At 40.0% G+C, this 22,206-nt stretch overlaps 1 protein-coding gene across 3 annotated transcripts in view; it reads right to left on the reverse strand.

The window, feature by feature from the left end:
- Nucleotides 1–22,206, reverse strand: part of AHCTF1 (AT-hook containing transcription factor 1) — a 49,313-nt gene that overhangs the window by 25,756 nt on the left and 1,351 nt on the right. For all 3 annotated transcript variants that reach the window (XM_075267675.1, XM_075267676.1, XM_075267674.1), the window contains exons 2-14: nt 17,028–17,153; nt 16,643–16,896; nt 16,380–16,560; nt 14,704–14,911; nt 14,149–14,262; nt 12,052–12,133; nt 10,818–10,968; nt 6,768–6,900; nt 6,494–6,672; nt 2,287–2,348; nt 1,064–1,192; nt 450–540; nt 261–350 (exon numbers count right to left, since the gene is read on the reverse strand). In XM_075267675.1, coding sequence (XP_075123776.1) covers nt 261–350; nt 450–540; nt 1,064–1,192; nt 2,287–2,348; nt 6,494–6,672; nt 6,768–6,900; nt 10,818–10,968; nt 12,052–12,133; nt 14,149–14,262; nt 14,704–14,911; nt 16,380–16,560; nt 16,643–16,896; nt 17,028–17,148 — 1,795 coding nt within the window. In that variant the 5' untranslated portion in view covers nt 17,149–17,153. The remainder of the gene's footprint in view (nt 1–260; nt 351–449; nt 541–1,063; nt 1,193–2,286; nt 2,349–6,493; nt 6,673–6,767; nt 6,901–10,817; nt 10,969–12,051; nt 12,134–14,148; nt 14,263–14,703; nt 14,912–16,379; nt 16,561–16,642; nt 16,897–17,027; nt 17,154–22,206) is intronic.

Consider the following 22,206-nt stretch of genomic DNA (forward strand, 5'->3'; position numbering starts at 1 on the left):
GCGCTAAGTTAAAAAACCAAACTTGACGTTTTCCCTGACTTGGATGGGCACCCCCAAGAGCCCTTACATGTTTATTAATGGGTCTTCTCCAACTGGCTCCGCTGGCTGTTACTATGTATTGAGGGGACCAATGCCCTGGGCTCCTTGAGTAATGCGCTACCCTGGACTTTTTACCCTCAGTTCTCATATGTGTAATGTTAAACTGTTTTTTTCTGTTATTTTAAAATCTTAACAAAACTCGATTACACATAAAAACTTACAAAGTCTATCAGAATCCTTTTTCGTAAGGACCACTTTATCCCACGTCCACTCAAGTACAAAGCGGAGGTTTGGAGCAGATCTTGGTTGCTCTGAAAAATACATTGTATGTTTTGCAATTAGATGTTAAGTCACTTCTTAACACATTTTTTTTTAGTTATTTATTTACTTTATTTTTTTTTAACACTTACCTTCCTCAATCCACTGCTTGATACATCGGGTTAAAAGGCTGATAGAACTTGTTTCAACAGCAGCTGACAACACAGCTTGTAGCTGTTCTTCCTAAACATAAAATAAAAGCATTAAAAGGTTGAATGTTATAGACCGTAAAACTATCACCAAACTTACTATTCTGTACTGTAATTAGAATCCCTAAAATTTAAACCCTCCCCTGTTCCAGCTTCCACATTACCCCACACGATATGATGCCATATCAGGCTAACTTTATATGTCCAAGCACCACCCACATGTTAAAGGACACGACTGGTGACGGCTCAAAGTTTTATGTTTGTGTAATGACAGTAACCTCTATTACAAAATTGTCTGACCCCTGTATAAGCAATGCCGCCCCTGCTACCACTTGTGTCACCCCCTCTACCTCATAGATTGTAAGCTCTTGCGAGCAGGGCCCTCAGTCCCATTTTGTGAAATGACTATTTCTTGGTAATGTATATTTTTGTCTGCATCTGAACCCTACAAATTGTACAGTGCTGCGGAATATGTTGGCACTGTATGAATAAAAATTAGACTGTAAAAAAAAACCAAAAAAAACCCAAAACACCCAAACAACAAAAAAGGTACATACCTGAGTCAAGCTGGAAGGCTGAACATCAGCAAGTCTTGGAGATAGCAATCCTGCTACTAGACACCTGTTGTAACCATCAGGGATTTCTTCATTTAAAGATGATCCAGAATTCTTTAAGTAGTACAGGGTCTTAAAACAAAGAATGGAATATAAGACACCTGTTTAAAACACTATTAACACAATCAATTCACTTTAAGGGGTTGTCCATAACCTGTTTTTGCAAGAAAGAAAATGCTGGGGAAAAAACAAAACAAAACAGAAAAAACAAAAACCCCAACCCATACCCCTGAATGTGGGTGACGTATGCATATGACGTCTCGTTTCCATAACTGAGGCCACTGATTGGCCTAAGCGGTCATACGTGGCGGGAACTTGTATGAGTATGGGTTGTGGTTTTGTTTGTTTTTTCCCCCCACTTTCCAAAGACCCATTGCATAAAAACAGTTATCCTGGACAACCCCTTTAACTCTGCATGAAAAACTGAGTAACTTCACTTCAGCTGGTTTAACTTGGGTAGATACTAGCTGCTCCAACACAATGAACACAGAAAACAAAAAAGATCATTGCTCATTTAAGGCGGTATGCACACAAATGTCTGTGTGCCCGTCTCTCTCCAAATTGCCTCCTGCTCACTCCTGCCCTCTCCATAGACTATTACATACTGTGATACCCTTATGCGCTGCAGTCAGTCTTGTGCTTGGTTCACACATCAGTATGCCATCCGTCCGTTTGAATTCAGTTTGAGACTAAAAACGGACTGATACACATACTGATTGTATACTGACACCTTTTTATGCTGATAGCATAATAAATGTCCTTATCTCTACTCTGTTTACAATTTTCTACTTTTAATCCCCTTATTTGTCCTCTAGGAAGGACAGCGTTTGCCATCAGCATAAAAAGGTGTCAGTATACAATCAGTATGTGCATCAGTTCGATTTAAAGTGTCAAACTGAATTCAAACGGACGGATGGCATACTGATGTGTGAACCAAGCCTAACTCTACCAAGATTGATCCTGAAAATACTTCTGAGTGTCCATCATATTAGAGGGGGGTAAAAGAGAAAATGGTTTTCTCCCATAAGATCTCATAGAGTTGCTTATAGTGGATTGTACTATTGTTTTATGCAAAGATTGCAGAAAAGTTCATAATCATTGAAAGCTTTCAGCATTATTTGACAACTATCTGTTTAGAAGGTGTCCAGGGTGATAGTTCATCTTACCTCTTTCTGAAACCCAGTGCAAGTGATGTGGATAACTCCAGAGTTCAATAAACAAGTAGCATCTTCATATACCATGGAAAAGGAAAAAAAATATATATATAAATTTTTCTTTACTGTGCGACCAGTTTGTCCAAATAGTAAAAATTTACGTCAAGTACAAAATACATATTTCTTTAGATCTACTCCTAGACTTGAGACCCTGGTAGTGCTCCAGCCATCACTTCTCAAGCTCCTACATGCATAAGTGTGGGGATGGGGGGGGGGATGGGAATTGATACATCTCTCTGCACAGCCTAAGTATCTAAAGTCAAGCAAAAATACTTTATTGACTTAACCAACACTATTCTGCACCCAGCATCTAACAAAGCCACTAAATGTCATACATAAAAAAAATGGGTATCAAAGTTAGTAGCTGCCATTTGAGAGCTAAATGTAGTTTTCTTTACAAAGTGATTATTCCAATTACCAGTACTCTTGTTCACTTTGTTAGTGCAATTCACAAGGTTTTTATTTTATCACTTAATGTACACTTTGCCAACAACTAAATTAGTACGGTTGGGTTAATTTATTTTAGATTTATTTTAAGCTTTCAGCATGCTCTAAAACGGAGGAAAGCGTTCAGTACCATCAACAGTGCATGAGCAGTAGTGAACAGGATGCCTAGGTTCCCGTTACTTCAGCTGAGTTATTCACCATCACAATGACGTTACCAGTCACGGCCTCAAGTACATTAGATACAAACACATACTGTGTGGAGCAGAGAGTAACATTTTTCTGCTGGAACTTTGTTCTGATTAGACAAAAATTGCTTCTAAACCACTTACAGTTAGGGCCAGAAATATTTGGACAGTGACACAATTTTCGCGAGTTGGGCTCTGCATGCCACCACATTGGATTTGAAATGAAACCTCTACAACAGAATTCAAGTGCAGATTGTAACGTTTAATTTGAAGGGTTGAACAAAAATATCTGATAGAAAATGTAGGAATTGTACACATTTCTTTACAAACACTCCACATTTTAGGAGCTCAAAAGTAATTGGACAAATAAACATAACCCAAACAAAATATTTTTATTTTCAATATTTTGTTGCGAATCCTTTGGAGGCAATCACTGCCTTAAGTCTGGAACCCATGGACATCACCAAACGCTGGGTTTCCTCCTTCTTAATGCTTTGCCAGGCCTTTACAGCCGCAGCCTTCAGGTCTTGTTTGTTTGTGGGTCTTTCCGCCTTAAGTCTGGATTTGAGCAAGTGAAATGCATGCTCAATTGGGTTAAGATCTGGTGATTGACTTGGCCATTGCAGAATGTTCCACTTTTTTGCACTCATGAACTCCTGGGTAACTTTGGCTGTATGCTTGGGGTCATTGTCTATCTGTACTATGAAGCGCCGTCCGATCAACTTGGCAGCATTTGGCTGAATCTGGGCTGAAAGTATATCCCGGTACACTTCAGAATTCATCCAGCTACTCTTGTCTGCTGTTATGTCATCAATAAACACAAGTGACCCAGTGCCATTGAAAGCCATGCATGCCCATGCCATCACGTTGCCTCCACCATGTTTTACAGAGGATGTGGTGTGCCTTGGATCATGTGCCGTTCCCTTTCTTCTCCAAACTTTTTTCTTCCCATCATTCTGGTACAGGTTGATCTTTTTCTCATCTGTCCATAGAATACTTTTCCAGAACTGAGCTGGCTTCTTGAGGTGTTTTTCAGCAAATTTAACTCTGGCCCGCCTATTTTTGGAATTGATGAATGGTTTGCATCTAGATGTGAACCCTTTGTATTTACTTTCATGGAGTCTTCTCTTTACTGTTGACTTAGAGACAGATACACCTACTTCACTGAGAGTGTTATAGACTTCAGTTGATGTTGTGAACGGGTTCTTCTTGACCAAAGAAAGTATGTGGCGATCATCCACCACTGTTATCTGTGGACGCCCAGGCCTTTTTGAGTTCCCAAGCTCACCAGTCAATTCCTTTTTTCTTAGAATGTACCCGACTGTTGATTTTGCTACTCCAAGCATGTCTGCTATCTCTCTGATGGATTTTTTCTTTTTTTTCAGCCTCAGGATGTTCTGCTTCACCTCAATTGAGAGTTCCTTTGACCGCATGTTGTCTGGTCACAGCAACAGCTTCCAAATGCAAAACCACACACCTGGAATCAACCCCAGACCTTTTAACTACTTCATTGATTACAGGTTTATGAGGGAGACACCTTCAGAGTTAAATGCAGCCCTTAGAGTCCATTGTCCAATTACTTTTGGTCCCTTGAAAAAGAGGAGGCTATGCATTACAGAGCTATGATTCCTAAACCCTTTCTCCAATTTGGATGTGGAAACTCTCATATTGCAGCTGGGAGTGCGCACTTTCAGCCCATATTATATATATATATTTGTATTTCTGAACATGTTTTAGTAAACAGCTAAAATAACAAAACTTGTGTCACTGTCCAAATATTTCTGGCCCTAACTGTATATAATGTCCGAGGGCTGGTTAGTGGAATAGTGAACATGCCTTTGCTCTATGCATTTTTACTGCTAAGGCTGCAAAGGGCCAGATCTTCAGGCCCATGGATGGTGGAATATGCCCTGTACAATCCGGGATGGTGACTTATGCCAAATACAGGTAAAACCAGCAATCTGCCACTTCCTTCTGAGGAGAGGCAGGAACACTATAGGCTGGGCACACCTGCCATAGCACCAATTTTCTTTTGTGATTGCCACACAGTGCTACCCCTGAAACTAAGATTTATTTTATTAAACAAGCTCGATAGACATTGACCACAAAATAAAATGGGTACTCCAGCCGGTTTGGACCTGTCCCAAGTGCACCAAAGAGCTCACTTAATTATGGAACAAAACTTACATTAGTCTGCAACAAGCCTTTCACACCTGCGCCGCTGTCAGCCCTTTCCATCTAAATCTGCTGAAAAAAACTGCATAGGGATGGCTTGCTAGTGGTCAGTTTATAAACTCATTCATTTCTCTGAGTTTTTAAAGCAAACCGCCGGTGTCCGTATGCAGCCTCTCTGCCGTGAAAACGGATTTTTGCTCAGACACATGCATGTCTGACTGTGTCCGTGCAAAAAACCCCCCAAAAAACCAAAAAAAACCCCCCAAAAAACCAAAAAAAACCCCCCAAAAAACCAAAAAAAACCCCCCCAAAAACCCCAAACCTGCTTCACAGCAGAGGCGCTGCATACGGATACCGGCGGTTTGCTTTAAAAAACCATCAAAATTGATGTTTTTTTAACTGACTGCTGGTAACCTGTCCCCATGCAGTTTTTCTGGGGATTTAGGTGGAAACACAAAGGGCAGACAGCATAAGATATGTGCATTATATAAGTAACCACCCCTACGACAGCATATAAGAGGTTTAAAAGTGGTTTTGGTGGTGGTAGCCATCATTTAATAAATTCAGAGCAAGCTTTCACTACAAAAATAGAGGTCACTCTACAATTCTGTATTAGGCTACCTTTAGGTGGGCATATTTAGCCCATGAAATACAGAATGTATATCAGCTGTATGAAAACACGGTTCAGAGACCCAGTCTCACAACATATATGATATTGTGATTACAAAACGAGAAATTTCCAGAGCAAGATAGTGACTCACAGAATTAAAGAGGAATACGATGCTGTGAAACTGGGTATATGGACAGCGTTCAGATCAGGAAATACCTGCTCTGAATTTTATAAAGACTGTATGAATCCCCCTGAATCCTCCAGCACTACAGGGCTGCCTCTCCACCGCTCCACACTGGTGTGTATTGAGGAACCACAGCACTGGTAAGATGTTGACGGCACATGCCCAATGAAGCCAATAATTATTCCTTTCTGCAAACAATGGCAGGGAGCAGTGGAGATTGAGTGCTGGGAAATTCTGGAGGTTATCACTCTCCTTTTTTCTTTTACTCAAAACTAGAAAATCTGTTGAAAACAAAGTATCACTAAAGTTAAAATATACGCTCATACAATTAATACTTTACACATTCACATAGTATAGCTTCATTTACACTGTTCCAGAGTGCCTGTATTTCACTACAGGCTACATTCAAAACTCTGCTAGTGCAAGACATGAAATCTCCCATAATTCTTGTTCAGAAGTTTCTTATTTGACAAAATATTGTAACTGATGTAGTAAGAAAAAATTTAAAGTATATCTAAACTAAGACACAAATACACAAGCAAGTCATATAAAGTTTACCAAAGTTATAGGTGCTTGGAAAATAGAACTGCTCTGGAGGTGGATATGAAGGTGGAACTCCTCTACTAAGGCTACGCTCGTGTACAAGAATGTCATATATGGTGTCTTCAGTCATGTTTGTCAAAGCTTCAAGTGACCAAAATGCAAAATAAGAACAGTTTCTGAGAAACTGACCAGGCCTGCGAAAGAGAAAGAAAATGTGGATTTGTGATAAACTTATAATACAATGTTACCCTCTGACAAAGAAACAAAACAAAAGTCTGGCACCTCATACCTTAAAGAATCTGGCATCTGTGCTTGATACCAACGATTTATATCAAACACTCCCATGTAAACTGAAGGTTTATTTTGTCCATAAGTATTAACTTGCCAGCTAAATATTGACACACTGGTATCAGGTGATGTAACTGTAAGGAAAGCATACAGTTAGAAATGTATATACATAAATTTTACCACCATTTACTAACTGTTGGGATGCATCGAAGGGCTATCTCTGGCACCATCAATCTCACAGTCATGATGTATTACCAGGACATCCCATAGTGTTCTAAATACAGTGCTATCAACTACACAGGTACTGCATAGTCTGTGGAAGATTTAAACCCCTACAAACCCAACAACCACAGTGAGATCCTACATTTCACATTATATACACCCATAACACACATATATATATTTTTTTTTACAATATATATATATATATATATATATATATATATATATATATATATATATATGCAAAAAAAAAAACAACCAACAACCCCATACTGAGATGTGCACATAAGGCTACACTCACATGACCATATTTTATATCTAAAACTGTCCGTTTGAGTAGCATATTTACCAGCCTGAACATTATGCCAGAAGAGGGACTCCTAGCATTATACTCATCTACAGTGCTTTGCAAAAGTATTCGGCCCCCTTGAACTTTTCAACCTTTTTCCACATTTCAGGCTTCAAAGATATCAAATTTTAATTTTTTGTGGAAGAATCAACAAGTGGGACACAATTGTGAAGTGGAACGAAACTTTTTTAACAAAGAAAAAACTGAAAAGTGGGACGTGCAATATTATTCGACCCCTTTACTTTCAGTGCAGCAAACTCACTCCGTTCAGTTCATTGAGGATCTCTGAATGCTCAGATGTTGTCCTAAATGACTGTTGATGATAAATAGAATCCACCTGTGTGTAACCAAGTCTCCATATAAATGCACTTGCTCTGTGATAGTCTCAGGGTTCTGTTTAAATCGCAGAGAGCATCATGAAGACCAAGGAACACACCAGACAGGTCCGAGATACTGTTGTGAAGTTCAAAGTCGGATTTGGATACAAAAAGATTTGCCAAGCTTTAAACATCCCAAGGAGCACTAGAAGGAGCATCAGACCACAGCAAATCTACTAATACCCGGCCGTCCCTCAAGCATCTCAAATAAGGAGAAGACTGATCAGAGATGCAGACAAGAGGTCCATGATCACCCTGGATGAACTGAAAATATCTACAGCTGAGGTGGGAGAGTCTGTCCATAGGACAACAATAAGTCATACACTGCACAAATCTGGCCTTTATGGAAGAGTGGCAAGAAGAAAGCCATTTCTCAAAGATATCCATAAAAAGTCTTGTTTAAAGTTTGCCACAAGCCACCTGGTAGACTCCAAATATGTGGAAGAAGGGGCTCTGGTCAGATGAAACCAAATTGAACTTTTTATCCACAATGCAAAATGATATGTTTGGCGTAAAAGCAACACAGCTCATCACCCTCAACACACCATCCCCACTGTCAAACATGGCGGTGGCAGCATCATGGTTTGGGCCAGCTTTTCTTCAGCAGAGACAGGGAAGATGGTTAAAATTGATGGGAAAATAGATATATACAAATACAGGACCATTCTGGAAGAAAATCTGTTGGAGTTTGCAAAAGACCTGAGACTGGTATGCAGATTTATCTTTCAACAGACAATGATCCAAAATATAAAGCAAAATCTACAATAGAATGGTTCACAAATAAACATATCCAGGTGTTAGAATGGCCAAGTCAAAGTCCACACCTAAATCCAATCGAGAATCTGTGGAAAGAGCTGAAAACTGCTGTTCACAAACGCTCTCCATCCAACCTTACTGAGCGCCGGCTGTTTTTCAAGGAAGAATGGGCAAGAATTTCAGTCTCTCGATGTGCAAATCTGATAGAGACATACCCCAAGCAACTTGCAGCTGTAATTGCAGCAAAAGGTGGCGCTACAAAGTATTAACACAAGGGGACAAATAATTTTGCACACCCCACTTTTCAGTTTTTTATTTGTTGAAAGTTTGAAACATCCAATAACTTTCATTCCACTTCACAACTGTGTCCCACTTTTTGATTCTTGCCCCAAAAAATGTAAAATTTGATATCTTTATGTTTGAAGCCTTATTTGTGCCTGTATTTCTGCGTGTGGCATTAATAACTGTCTACTGAATATTTTGTTTACATGTTTCAATTATTTGCACATCATTTAACATGTTTATCAATCCTGTGATTTCCATTATTCCAAGACTTTCCTTCTTGGTGTTGCAACTTCACTGTTGAGGAGTGTAAGTTTGTGTTTCCAGCCCCGTGCGTGCGTGCACAAATACATTGTACAACAAGTAAGGTAGCTGGCTCAGGTTTCTTCTTAATCCTGACCCCCCCCCCCTGAGGCTGCCACAAAAACGGTTATTTCAATCTTGGCTGTGAAGGGCTGAAATGGAAATTTGCCTTTCAACATGTTAAGAGATTAATATTTTTGGCATATGTCGCTAGCATAAACGTGTTTTATATATTGAGAAATTAACTTAAAGGGGTATTCCCACCTCACATACTCAGCAGTCTTTACTGCTGTAAAATCTTTCTTCCTGGTTTCTTGCATCATTTGGTGGGCGGGGTTTCACATGCACCCTGCCGTTTAGCCCCACCCCCCCATATTGGACTATGAAGTACAGGCAGCAGCAACTCCATTCTGTGTTACATACAAAGACTGCCTGTCTCTGCCATAATGAACACAATTGAATTAGCTAGCCTGATAACTGGGAGAACAGAAGAAATGAAAGCAGCTCCTCTGCCCTATCTGAGAACAGGGAGCTAGGTCACGTGGTGTAGACACAGGAATAGCTAGATACACAGGCTCGCTCCCCGCACTTAGCCCCTCCTCCCTCCAGCAGATACATCACTTGACTCATGAGCAGCTAAGTCAGGGCTGTGGCCACAAAGAATTGAATAAAGTAAGATAGTGGACAAACAAAGCAGTTTTACTGAAGCAGTGTATTTAGGAAAAGTCTTACATCCACATTAACAAGCAGTATAGATAGGATCCTTGTGATGGGACAACCCCTTTAAGAATGTAATGTTTTTCCATTTCAGGGTATGAATATTATAGAACAACTAGATCCTGTGCCATTTAGTAATTACTTGAAGAAGTATCATAGTATTATATGTGGGAAACATCCCATTGGGGTATTATTAAATGAGAGTATAGTCTTTCTCCACTGTTTTGTGTATTTTTAACGTTTTTTTGTCTCACAGTAAAGATTTGCTCTTGGTTTTATTTCTGTTTTAGTTCTTGAAACTAAATGTGAAATGTTAGCAGTAGTTGCATGTGTTTAGGGAAGTTCTCCTGGGCAAGAATTTCAGTCTCTATATGTGCAAAACTGATAGAGACATACCCCAAGTGACTTGCAGCTGTTATCACAGCAAAAGGTGGCACTACAAAGTATTAACACAAAGGGGGCTGAATAATTTTGCCCTACTTTTAAGTTTTTTTATTTGTTAATTGTGTTCCAATTGCTGTTGATTCTTCCCCCCAAAATTTAAATTTGATATCTTTAGGTTTGTAGCCTGAAATGTGGCAAAAGGTTAAAAAGTTCAAGGGGGCCAAATGCTTTCACAAGGCACTACATGATGCCTCCCTCCCAGGAGTCCCTCTCTTGGCGCTTAGTCAGGCTATATATACACAGACCAAGTTCATGGATGAAACTTAGTTGCAGGAATGTATCATAAGTGAAAATTCCTGGTTTAAGAAAACAGCATCACGTTAAAAATACAATTCTTAAATACCGTATTTTTCAGACAATAGGATGTATCAAACTAACACACACACACACCCGGAGGTTTGGCCAAAAAAAAATTTATTTATTTTTTTCCTAACCTTCCCTAGTGGTCAAATGGAGAAGAGGGGTCAGTGTCATTAACTGGTAGACTAGGTAGGATAAGTGGAATTAAAAGCCACACACACTTTACACACTGGAATCAAAATGCTGTTCAATTGCTGTTACCTTACATATGGAAAAGTTAAAAATGTCAAAGGAAACAAACCATCATGAAGACCATCTTCTCTTTCACAATGAGCACGAAATTTTTCTATAGTCTGGCAGCCAAGTAACTTCATGCTGTTTGTCTGTCCTCTAAAAAACAAAGCATTAGCTGAAAGATCCAGGGTGTACCTCTCCTCACAGTACTCCAGGTTCTGTAAAACAAAACGACACAGACAACTTAGTCTCATTTCATAAAGAATGTGATTCTGGAACAAAATGCACTTTCATTAAAAATGTGGCAAAAGTTCTTTTGCTCTATGCAAAGGACTGAACATTCTGTAATTCTCAGAGCTTGCAATGCAAAAAATAAAGTCTTCTATGTATTGTGAGCACAATCCGCTTCAAGTATCACGGTGCTGAAATTAGCAAATTAGTACAATTGGCATATGAGTCGGCTCAGAGAATCAGTCACATCTAAAATTATGTGAGCAATATGGACTCTGGTTTTTAACCCATTTATGCCGGAAGTTATATATTTTTCAGTTACAATAATGCAACTCTAGGCATAAATGGATTAACAGTGGAAAGGTGAGGTTGAAATACATTGCAGGTGTGGCTATACATGGTATAGACAAAGAAGGTGCGATTAATATAATTAATATGATATAATTAGGTATAAGGTTGGAACATAAGATTTAGCACATAAATATTGGGTAAGCACAGATGGGTATTATTCACAGACAGCACAACAAGTAGCTTTCCTGACTGTGCTCATAGATTGCGCTTTCCTGTGGTCATGTCTGCATGTATTTGCAGTTCAGTGTTCCTAGTTCTATATAATGGGGTTTTTCTCTGCTATGTGTTTGCTGCTGTAGAGTTACTCCTGGCAGAATTACATGTGAACAAACCAAACTAGATATAATGGATAGGGGAGGAGGCCGACTGTTCCTAGTGGATTCTTGTGTATATACTACAGTTGGTGGCACAGTGGTAGTCCCAACTCATGGACCTCTCCTCTCCTGTACTTAGCTTCTACATTGATTGCCTAGACCCCCACTCTCCTCCCTGACTTTATCTTCTTAGTTATGTGTTGTTTTTTTCTATAATATAAGTACACCTGTCGGCGTAGATCCTATCTACTCATGGCGGTCTCAAATGTTTATTTTTTAGGCTTGTACCCTCAGTTTGTACTGTTACATTGTTTTGTTTAACTTTTCCTTTATTGTTAATTGAAAAACTTTCAATAAAAATTGAACATACATAAATGGTAAAAAAAAAACAAAGAAAACATTTACCTCATACATAATTTGTCCCGACGGCAAGCATTTTCTGTCACCAAAAGCCATTTGTAGCAAATGAAAGCTTAAATCTCTGCCACTAGTTAAAACAGGAAGATTAACCATTAGAGAAAAGTATAAACAGCACAATAGCAACATTTCAATATACAATGCAGTAGTGTTTTTTTACATAAAGGGAGCAAGTCCTTTATTTCAGGGCAAATTTTAAGAAAGTTGTCCTTCAGACAAGTCATCAATATCTATTCTCTGACAACCCGCTTAATTGCAAAATTATGTCCTTTAGCACAGCTTAAGATTAACAGAATGAACATTTATTCACATCCATGGTCATTGCTGATCGCTTCCCCCATGAAGTCGTTCAATCAGCTGATAAACTGCATCTCCCTGTGTAAACTGGGGACAACCTGCTGACATAATGTAACAAGCAAGGAAAGAGGGGTTTTCCTTCACATTTATTTGTCTAATCTCCTAATGATTAAATTATGATGATCTGGTCACTGAATATAATACACTGACATACCAATGAAGAAAAGACATTAAAGGGATCCTATCACTCAGACATGATTTTTTTTCTACGTAGCACATCAGCATAGCCTTAATTAAGGCTATTCGTCTCCTACCTTTTCTAGTCTTTCCGCGCCCCGTTTGCCTACAATCCCGTTTTTTTCTCGGTATGCAAATTAGCTCTCTCAGTATGTAAATGATCTCTCTCGCAGCACTGGGGGTGGACCCCAGCGCTCAGACAGCACTGGGAGTGTCCCAAATGCTGCGAGAGAACTCTCTCCAGCGCCGCCTCCATCTTCATCAGCAGCATCCTCTTCAGTGTCTTCTTCCAGCGGTGGCTTGTAACTTCTAGGACTCGGGCAGAGCAGACTGTGCGTGCCCACAGGCCACGAGAAAATGGCCGTTTGCACAGTATTGTAAACGGCCATTTTCCCGTGGCCTGTGGGCATGTGCAGTCTGGTCTGCCCAAGGCCCGAGGCCTAGAAGTTACAAGCCACCGCCGGAAGAAGGCGCTGCTGATGAAGGAGGCAGCGGTGCTGGAGAGAGTTCTCTCGCGCATTGGGGACGCCCCCAGTGCTGTCTGAGCGCTGGGACCCGCCCCCAGTTCTGCAAGAGAGCTAATTTGCATACCGAGAAAAAAATGGGATTGTAGGCGAACGGCGGCGCGGAGAAGACAACAAAAGGTAGGAGACAAATAGCCTTTCTTAAGGCTATTCCAACGTGGTACTTAGAAAAAAATCATGTCTGAGTGATAGGATCCCTTTAATGTGCCCAGTTCTCCGTTTTGTAATAAGTATATACTGTGGAATTTATCCATTTAACTCCCAAAATATATTTTGGACCCTCCAACAGAACTGTGGGAGAAACATCTACCATGCCTGTTGGACAACCAGATGCTTGGGTACAGACTGTACTTGCTTTATTGTATTGTCTTGATCTGTACATTAAAATCTTTAATAAAAATGAATAACTTAAAAAAACAACAACTGAAACATTTTGTAACTTAAGTGGCACCATCTGCAAATTCTCAGTTGCAGTGTTAACCATTTTAGTTGTCATCTAGAGCTCTGCTTGCCACAAATATAAGAATGGTGCAGGAACAAGTTAAATTCATACAGAACAAATGTCATTACATACATTACCTAAAAACCTCACATAAATCCCTTAATACCTGTTCATTTCCTTGCTCAAGCGATTACAGGCCATAGGCACAACTAAGCTCCACCCATTTCTGGAAAGTCCACACTCTCAAGTGGAGACTAGGAAATACTGGCTTAAATATATTATTTGGTATCTCAATAACCTGTAAAGACTGTTCACTCCCTACCTATGTCAAGATCAGTGCCCCCAACGTAGCAAAAAACAAAACAAGTAGCAGCATTATAATGCTAGAGAGATACGTCAGAGTCTGAAGCAACAGGGACATCTTCCTATTCTAGTGTTCGCTGTACAAATACACTGACATTAACTGCACGATTCAGGATCGTCTGGCCCCCAGAGGGCAATCAGAATCATCTCCCAGCTGTACAATGCCATATTAGCAGCTTACAGATATTAAGGATTAAAGATCATATTAAATATTAAAATTACCTTTGACTTGTTTGAACTGCCCAAAGGTAACAGCAGTTTCGTGGGTCATTTTCAGGTTCTTGAAAAGTGACTGAAAACACAGGTACCCTACCACCTTCAATCTGAACATGGTATCTAGAAGAATTAAAAAAAATAATCCAATATTAGAAAAAAAAAAAAATTGCAATGTCAAACATGAATTGAAGTGTATGAATACAATTGCTTTGATAACATCCCTTCAAGCACCAGCAGTTCTAGCATAATGTAGCTCACTGCATTGCTTCACCTACTTTAGGATTTCATTGAGGGCTACATTCACACAAACGCTGTAAAAAGAATGTTAAAAAATGTATGACGCAATCAGTTTTAACATTCGCTTTCTATCTGTGAGTCATTTTTCATCCATTTTGTGGATGTCTGAAGATTTTAACGTTTGTTATATCCGTTTATAGAAATTCTTTGGGGCGGGGGAGGATGAGATAATCTTCAAAAAAAATACAACCAAGGTAATGCAACTTTAAGCTAGGCAGAACACATTAAAAAATAAAGTTTTAAAAATTTGAATACGCTACTTACTCTCGTCTTAAAGTTTTCATGTTCCATAAGGAGAGATATCCATCAGAAAATCCTACAGCCAGCTGGTTAGTTCTACTTATATAGCTGACTGTGGTTACTGTTGTTCCAGATGGGGCCAGTAACTGAAGGCACAAATGTCGTCTTTCTCTGTTAGCAGCTTCTCTGAGTTTAGGGATTTCTGTTGGTATCCCACTAATGACTTCAAGATCTACAAATGGATAAAGTAAGAGTGATCAACTTTAAGTTACTGAACGATAATTGAGTGTTTTCAGTTTGTTCTACTTTATGGAAGCGCTGTATTTTTATTGTAAACATGCTAGTTTATATCCAGAAACCACACAATGCCATTCCAAGGATTCGGTTTCGTATTCCTTACTTTCTTCTTTATAAGAGACTGGTGCTCAAGCTACACATTTTTTTTTTCTTATTAGCCAAACAGCAGAGTAGGCGAAAATCTACAACAACAAGGCAATATTCTCTCTTAGGCTGAGGCCCCATGTTGCGGAAATGCAGCCTTTTTTGTTGCAGATTTTGCTGTAGTTTTTTGAGCCAAAGCCAAACATGTATACAAATGGAATGGGAAATGTATAGAAAGCTTATACTTCTACCTTCTGCTCAATCCACTTCTAGCTTTGGCTCAAAAAACCGCAGCAAAATCTGCAACAAAAAAGCTGTGCTACCACAATATGAGGCCTCAGCCTTAAACCTACCAATTTGTATGAAAATTGAGAACAACTCAAAACAGCTTCAGAAGTCGCATAGTCTTTCTTTTCTTAGGGAGCCTTCACACGGAGTTACGCTGCGCTCATTCTGAACGTAAAAACACGTTCAGAATGAGCGCGTAAAAAGCAGCTTCCATTGACTTGAATGGGAGCCGGTATATGTGTGCTCCCCATTGAAATCAACGGGAGGCTTTTTTTTCCTATTGCTTTCAATGTGATACGCGCGTAATACGGTACATTGAAAGCAATAGAGGAAAAAAGCCTCCCATTGATTTCAATGGGGAGCGCATGTATGCCGGCTCCCATTCAAGTCAATGGGAGCTGCTTTTTACGCGCTCATTCTGAACGTGTTTTTACATTCAGAATGAGTGCAGCGTAACTCCGTGTGAAGGCTCCCTTAGGCTGAGTTCACACAGGGTTTTTTGGGCTGGATTTTGACGCGGAATCTGTGTCAGAATCAGTCTCAAAAAAACACCTCCCATTGAAATCAATGGGTTCCTTTTCCCTCAAGCGGTTTGTTGCCTCTCCTGGAAAAGAGCAGCAACATGCTCTTTCTTCAGGCAGATTCCACAGCTGGACATCCGCCTGAAGACACTCCCTCCCGACTAGGCCCATTCATTTGGGCCTAATCTGGAGTGGAGTGCCGCAACCATTTGTTTGGTCCAGAATCTGAGGCGGCCTCTGCGTCAAATTTCAGACCAAAAAACCCTGTTGTCTAAACTCAGCCTTGGGGTGCATTCACACAGAGGAAAATGGTGAGGGGAGGCTGAAAAAAAAAAAGCCTCCCATCAACTTCAATGGGTTCCTTTTTCTGCTAGCAGAATGGACCCTTACAGTGAGGGTGTAATCACTTTCAGTCTGGTAAGGAACCTTATTCCCCTTTTAAAAATTAGTCAATAAGACAAATATTGTCAAAGCAGATGCATACAAATTCTGCTTTAGAAACAAAGATACCTGATGCTTCCAATTCATCCTGATTGCTAGAGATATCATCTAAACATAAATCAATAAGAAGAACATGTCCAACATCTGTAACCACAGCTGCAACACCAAAGAACCATCTCAGACTCGGGTGTAAATGCTGAGTGCTTGCACTGGCTCCTCCATCATTTACTAAGGGTTCCACAGCAGTAACCTGAAAAAAAATCAAAACACTGGTATAGAAAATAATTGTAGCAAAGTACTATGCCAACAAACAAGTTTATAAAGGTGTTTACCGATCCAGGAAGCACGACTGATTTGACAACTTTTGATATGCCCACATCATACAGGCAAAGAATACTGCCTTCTGCTTCAACTAGACCGACAAGTAGTCCCGTCCTCTTCTGCCAGGAAAACTCTTTCACTGCCACAACATTAGGAGGCCTTTCAGTCACTGTGCTAAAACAATACGCTGAAAGTCTATCACCCGTTATGGAATTTGTTACTTCTAGCTGCGGTCCACATGCTAGCCAAACTAGTCCAGCTCTCCCTTTAAAGAAAAACAAAAACGCATTAAAACATTTCATGCATAATAAAGAAAAACAAAAATAACAGTGCTTAAAACCAATATATAGCCCCTTCCTCAAAGCATCCCAAATACAATATTCTTGTCTTTTTCACCTGTAGTAAACTTTGCACGCAAGACAGATTCCAAGTTAATTTCATCCTCCTGCAGAGCTTCTACTGTGGTCTCTGGAAATGGCAGCAAGCTGCTAGTCACTTGTGCAGCAAGGTTGTGCATCTTTACTGAAGGAAAAAAAAAAAAAAAAAAAAAAAGTTAGGTGAATGTGTACACAGTAAGGTTCTCAACACATTCTTATTGGAACACATGCATGAAAAATATTGCCCAGAGTGAGCTCCAGATCATGACCAAAATGGTCACCAATGTGGCTATAAACTTGCAAATGGCATCAAATTCCCCTGACAAAGCTGCAACACGTGGAGCTCTCTCTATTCCTTTGCACTACATGGTATTTATTGATTATAGCTTATTTTTCCCTTTTTTCCTGCAGTTATATTTTGGGGCTTTTATTTAGTATCTTTTGACCTATTTTTTGGAATATACCGTACTATATTAATTAAACTTCCTTTTAATAAAAAAAAACAAAAACAAACAAAAAAACAAACAAACAGGCTGTAAAATTCCCATTAGCAATGCAAGGAAAACACATGTAGCATTTAGAGAAAAAGCATTTACTACAGGGCGGATGGTCCCTCCGAGTGGCTGTATCTGCAGTTTTATAGTTGGAGATATTACTAGTGTAACGGGATTAGCTCAGGGAACGTCGTCTCCTCAGATAGACGAGCACTTTTGGCACAAAAATGAAAGTCCAGTCCAGAATGAATTTGGTGCAACTGGCCACAACCAGTTTTATTAGAAGTGGAGCAGACAAAACAAAAACAAAATACAAAATAAAGTCCTAGCCGTCCGGCTTCTACCTTCAAAACATATATGCTAACTATGAGAGCTGGGCCTTCTGCACAGCTCCCTAAACACAAAATACAGCAGTATTACTCACAAGTGGTTTCCCAGGAGCAGATAGAGCCCTATACCTGTGGGCTGTCTGTCTTTTTATACACGCATCTCTGGATACAATGATTCAGCCCCATACATCTCAAAAACTTGGAGTGGCTGAATGGAGTACAGACACACCCAATACTCCCTACTCCAGCAACCAGACCTTTTTACCAGGGTTTTGGTCAAACCCACCAGCAAAGAACAGACCTTTCCCAGCTGCATTTAGAACATGTATGACAGGAATCTGGGAGAAATGTACACTCCTTCTACCACTTTTCCCCTGGTCCTATCACACTAGTTAAAGAGGACCTTTCATCAGATTGGGCACAGGCAGTTCTATATACTGCTGGAAAACCGACTTCCAATCTGTGCCCTGGGTAAAGCGCTATTGGTACCGATACCGTAGCACTTTACAGTCAGAAGGGCGTTTCTGACAGTCAGTCAGGAACGTCCTTCACCACAGCAGCGTTGTACAGTGTGAGCGGGAAGGAACGCCCCCTCCCCTCCTGATAATACTCGTCTATGGACGAGCACTGTGAGAACAGGGGGCGCTCCTCCCCGCTCACTGTACAGCGCGATAGGCGCTGCTGTGGAGAAGGAGGTACTTGACTGACTGTCAGAAACTCTCTTCTGACTGTAAAGCGCTAAGGTACCGGGACCGATAGTGCTTTACCCAGGGCACAGATCGGGGAAAGCCGACAGTGCGCTGAATTCAGCACACTATCGGCTTTCCAGCAGTATATGGAACTGCCTGTGCCCAATCTGATGAAAGGTCCTCTTTAACTAGTGTGACAGGACCAGGGGAAAAGTGGTAGAAGGAGTGTACATTTCTCCCAGATTCCTGTCATACATGTTCTAAATGCAGCTGGGAAAGGTCTGTTCTTTGCTGGTGGGTTTGACCAAAACCCTGGTAAAAAGGTCTGGTTGCTGGGGTAGGGAGTATTGGGTGTGTCTGTACTCCATTCAGCCACTCCACGTTTTTGAGATGTATGGGGCTGAATCATTGTATCCAGAGATGTGTGTATAAAAAAAAGTCAAGAATGTGATTTTATAAGCAGTATCTGGAACTAGTGGATATGAAGTTCAAGTTCTCAACCTTGTTTTTAACTAGTGATCCCAGATTCTAGTTAGCTAATTTTTATATCTCGGCATCGTATGAAAGCTGAGCTTTTTTTTTTTTTTTTTAAATAGGTAGTACAGAAGTTACCAAACCCCTCTCAGCTCTCAAAATTTACAATACAATTGTGAACGGACTTTCCATAGTAACAGCTCAAGTTAGAGGTTTAGAAGGGAGTTAAACTTTAATGTGTATACCCTAATATAGATAAACTGATATTAAAGAGGTTGCCCAGGATAACAAACCACGTTACCGCTTAGGACAATCAGTAGCCTAAGTAAAGGAACCAGGACGTAACTTGCATAAGTCACCTGTGACGTTCCGTGTCCTTTCCTTAAGCTGTGGATGGGCCTCAGCGGTCACGTGTGGCATAGACCTCTGCCAAAACAACACCCTGGAAGCGACAGAGATACCACGGTGGGAGACACCACGGTATCAGGAATATATGGGGTTTGTTTCTTTTACACCTTCCCCTGCCTTCTTACCAAAAACTTGTTCTCCTAAACAGAACTTTTGTCCTATCTTTATGTATGGTTTTCAATTGAATGTATGACTTTTAGTGCCCCTTGTCTGGTATAAATAAACACACACAGTCCATTTTGTTTTTTCAGCTATAGTACAGCACTTTTCTGTATACTGTTTTTGACATACTGTACATAGAGCACCCCAGTTTATTATTTAGTAGTGTCCATTTCTTTCCTTTTTGTATTATTGGGACTATAATAAAACAGAAATGGTAATGTACAAAAGTCACTCCATTCAGTTATTTCTTACACCCCTGGTAACCCACATACTTCCTACTTCATTATAGCCCCATCATTCTTGGGACACATGGCTAGCTTCTTAGTTCTATTAGCCAGCATGGTTCCCCAGCAAAGTATCCCTTTGAATCATGATCCTCAGCAGTTCCAGTCATTCCTAGACTTCAGAATGAGAATGTATAAATGGCCCATGTACGAAATATAGGAAAAAGCTGTTCCATGTAAAATCCACTGTAAAGACAAGGGGGGGGGGGGTAGTTTAATCTCCCGGGGAAACAAGTTCTTCATTGTAAGGACTGTGAATCAGTGGAAAAGCCTACCCAAGAGCTGGTCACAGTAGCAAAAGCTTCAAAAATGGCTTAGATGCTTTTTTTTTTTTTTTTAACAGCAAAATAACATTGATGCTAATGAAAATGGATAGATTGCAGTTTCCTTCACTTTTCCCTTCAGTCATGCTCTGTCCATTCCCTAAGTATGATTGAACCATGTTACTATGTGGGGCCACAAAGCCTCATACATATTGACCAATTGCAGAGAGCATTATACTGTGTGTGGGTCCTCTGCATTGTACTGTGTACGTGAGGGATCGATAAAAAGTAGAGGTAGTACTAGCATATATGATCCAAACCTGGTTTTGGCTTCAAAAACCACATCCAGAAAACTTGAAATGTATCATTACCCTCAGCACAGCACTATTATCAGGTCAATTTTGCCCTTGAAGCACTGGCGTTTCCAGCAGTGAGTGCAGCTATGACTGATCATTACACTGTGTAGCACCATTCTCAAAATCAGTCTAGCAAGTACTTGCTATTTTCAGTCATTAGACAGTCACTGTGGGCCAATTAAAGCCTGTGCAAGGCATATAAGAACACAACAATTGATTTAAAGGGGTTGTCCCTTTTAATTTTTAAATCAGCGGGGGGAACTGAATGTTTTTTTAAAAATTCACACTCGCCTGTCCCCAATGCTCCAGTGTCATCCAGCATCTGCCGGTTCTCTTCCAGAGTTCGGCTGAAGTGGTTGATTGGCCTCAGCAGTCACATGACCGCTTGAGGTCAATCAGCAGCCTCAGGAAGAGGACCTGTGACATAGCAAGCCCTTCGCTAATTGGTCTCAACAGTCAGGAAGAGACCCAGGAGAAGCTGCTGGTCATGTGCCTAAGGCCTACATAACAGTTTTATTGAAAAGTTTGATAAATCTATTAGAAAAAACAAGGGATACTCTTGAAGTGTGTAGGAGTAGTCCTCACCTACCAGCGATGATACAGAGTTGTATGCAGCAAAGTGTAATGCTTTGTTATTCTATTACAGGACACTTCATCACCTTAGCTCAGTGGTTCTTAACCAGGGTTCGATCCAACCCTAGGCCATATGCACAGTTAATTCTGTGTACCAATAAAAAAAAAAAACCATATACCTATGTCTTGAATTTAGTGATAAATCAAATATGATTTTTTTTCCAAAGAAGGGTTCGGTGAATGTGCATATGAAATTGGTGGGTTCGGTACCTCAAACAAGGTTAAGAACCACTGCCTTCCCTGAAGCAAACAACCCAGGTCTACCTAACAGACAGAGGACCTAGTCAACATACTTGGTGCTGAAGAGCTGGAGCCCAATGGTGATGAAAAGTCCCCCTCTTTAAAGGTTTACTTGAGCGCAATAAAACAACTTTAAGTTACACATTTTGTTAATAGTAATAACAGTAATAGCAGTAATAAGTTACAATTCTCAAGTATATTGAAAGAATCCAACTGTTTGAACTTTAGGGAAAAATGTTTTGTAAACATTCAGGAACTTCACAATATTGTACAGTAATTTAATATAACAAATATGATGTATGTACAATACAGATACTGAAGAAAAAAAGGTTGCAATGAGTTCTAGCACATTCCAATGAGAAGTATTTCAAAGTGTTCACATGCATCATAGGTTAGAGCTAGTAAAAAAAACTACAGTTCCTGTGCTTGCGAGTTCCCAATATATCATCAGTAAGGCTGCGATCACACTAGCGTTATGTGACAGTTCTGGGACTCTGTCTCCCATTCCACTTAAAATATGTGGAGAGAAAAGTTCTGCAAGTAGGACTTCTCTCCACCGATGTCAGGGAGAAACTCACCAGAAAATATAAATTATATATTGTATATATATGTATATTATGTCAATGAAGTCCCCTATTTAAGAGAAAGAAAAAAAGAAAATCACTGTCAGACCCCAATTGGTGTTGTGTGTGTGTTCAGGTCACCGTTGAGGCCAGTGTTTGGCTGCACATACATGTAAATGAACTACAATTTCTGATCCAGTGATGAAGCCAGAACTGTAAAAGGTGGGTTAGTTATATTTATATTTTAAGGCAAGGGCTACACTGCGATGTTCTGTAGCGCTACAAATGAATTTTAACTATCAT

This window comes from Leptodactylus fuscus, chromosome 3, assembly GCF_031893055.1.
Source record: "Leptodactylus fuscus isolate aLepFus1 chromosome 3, aLepFus1.hap2, whole genome shotgun sequence".
NCBI lineage: Eukaryota > Metazoa > Chordata > Amphibia > Anura > Leptodactylidae > Leptodactylus > Leptodactylus fuscus.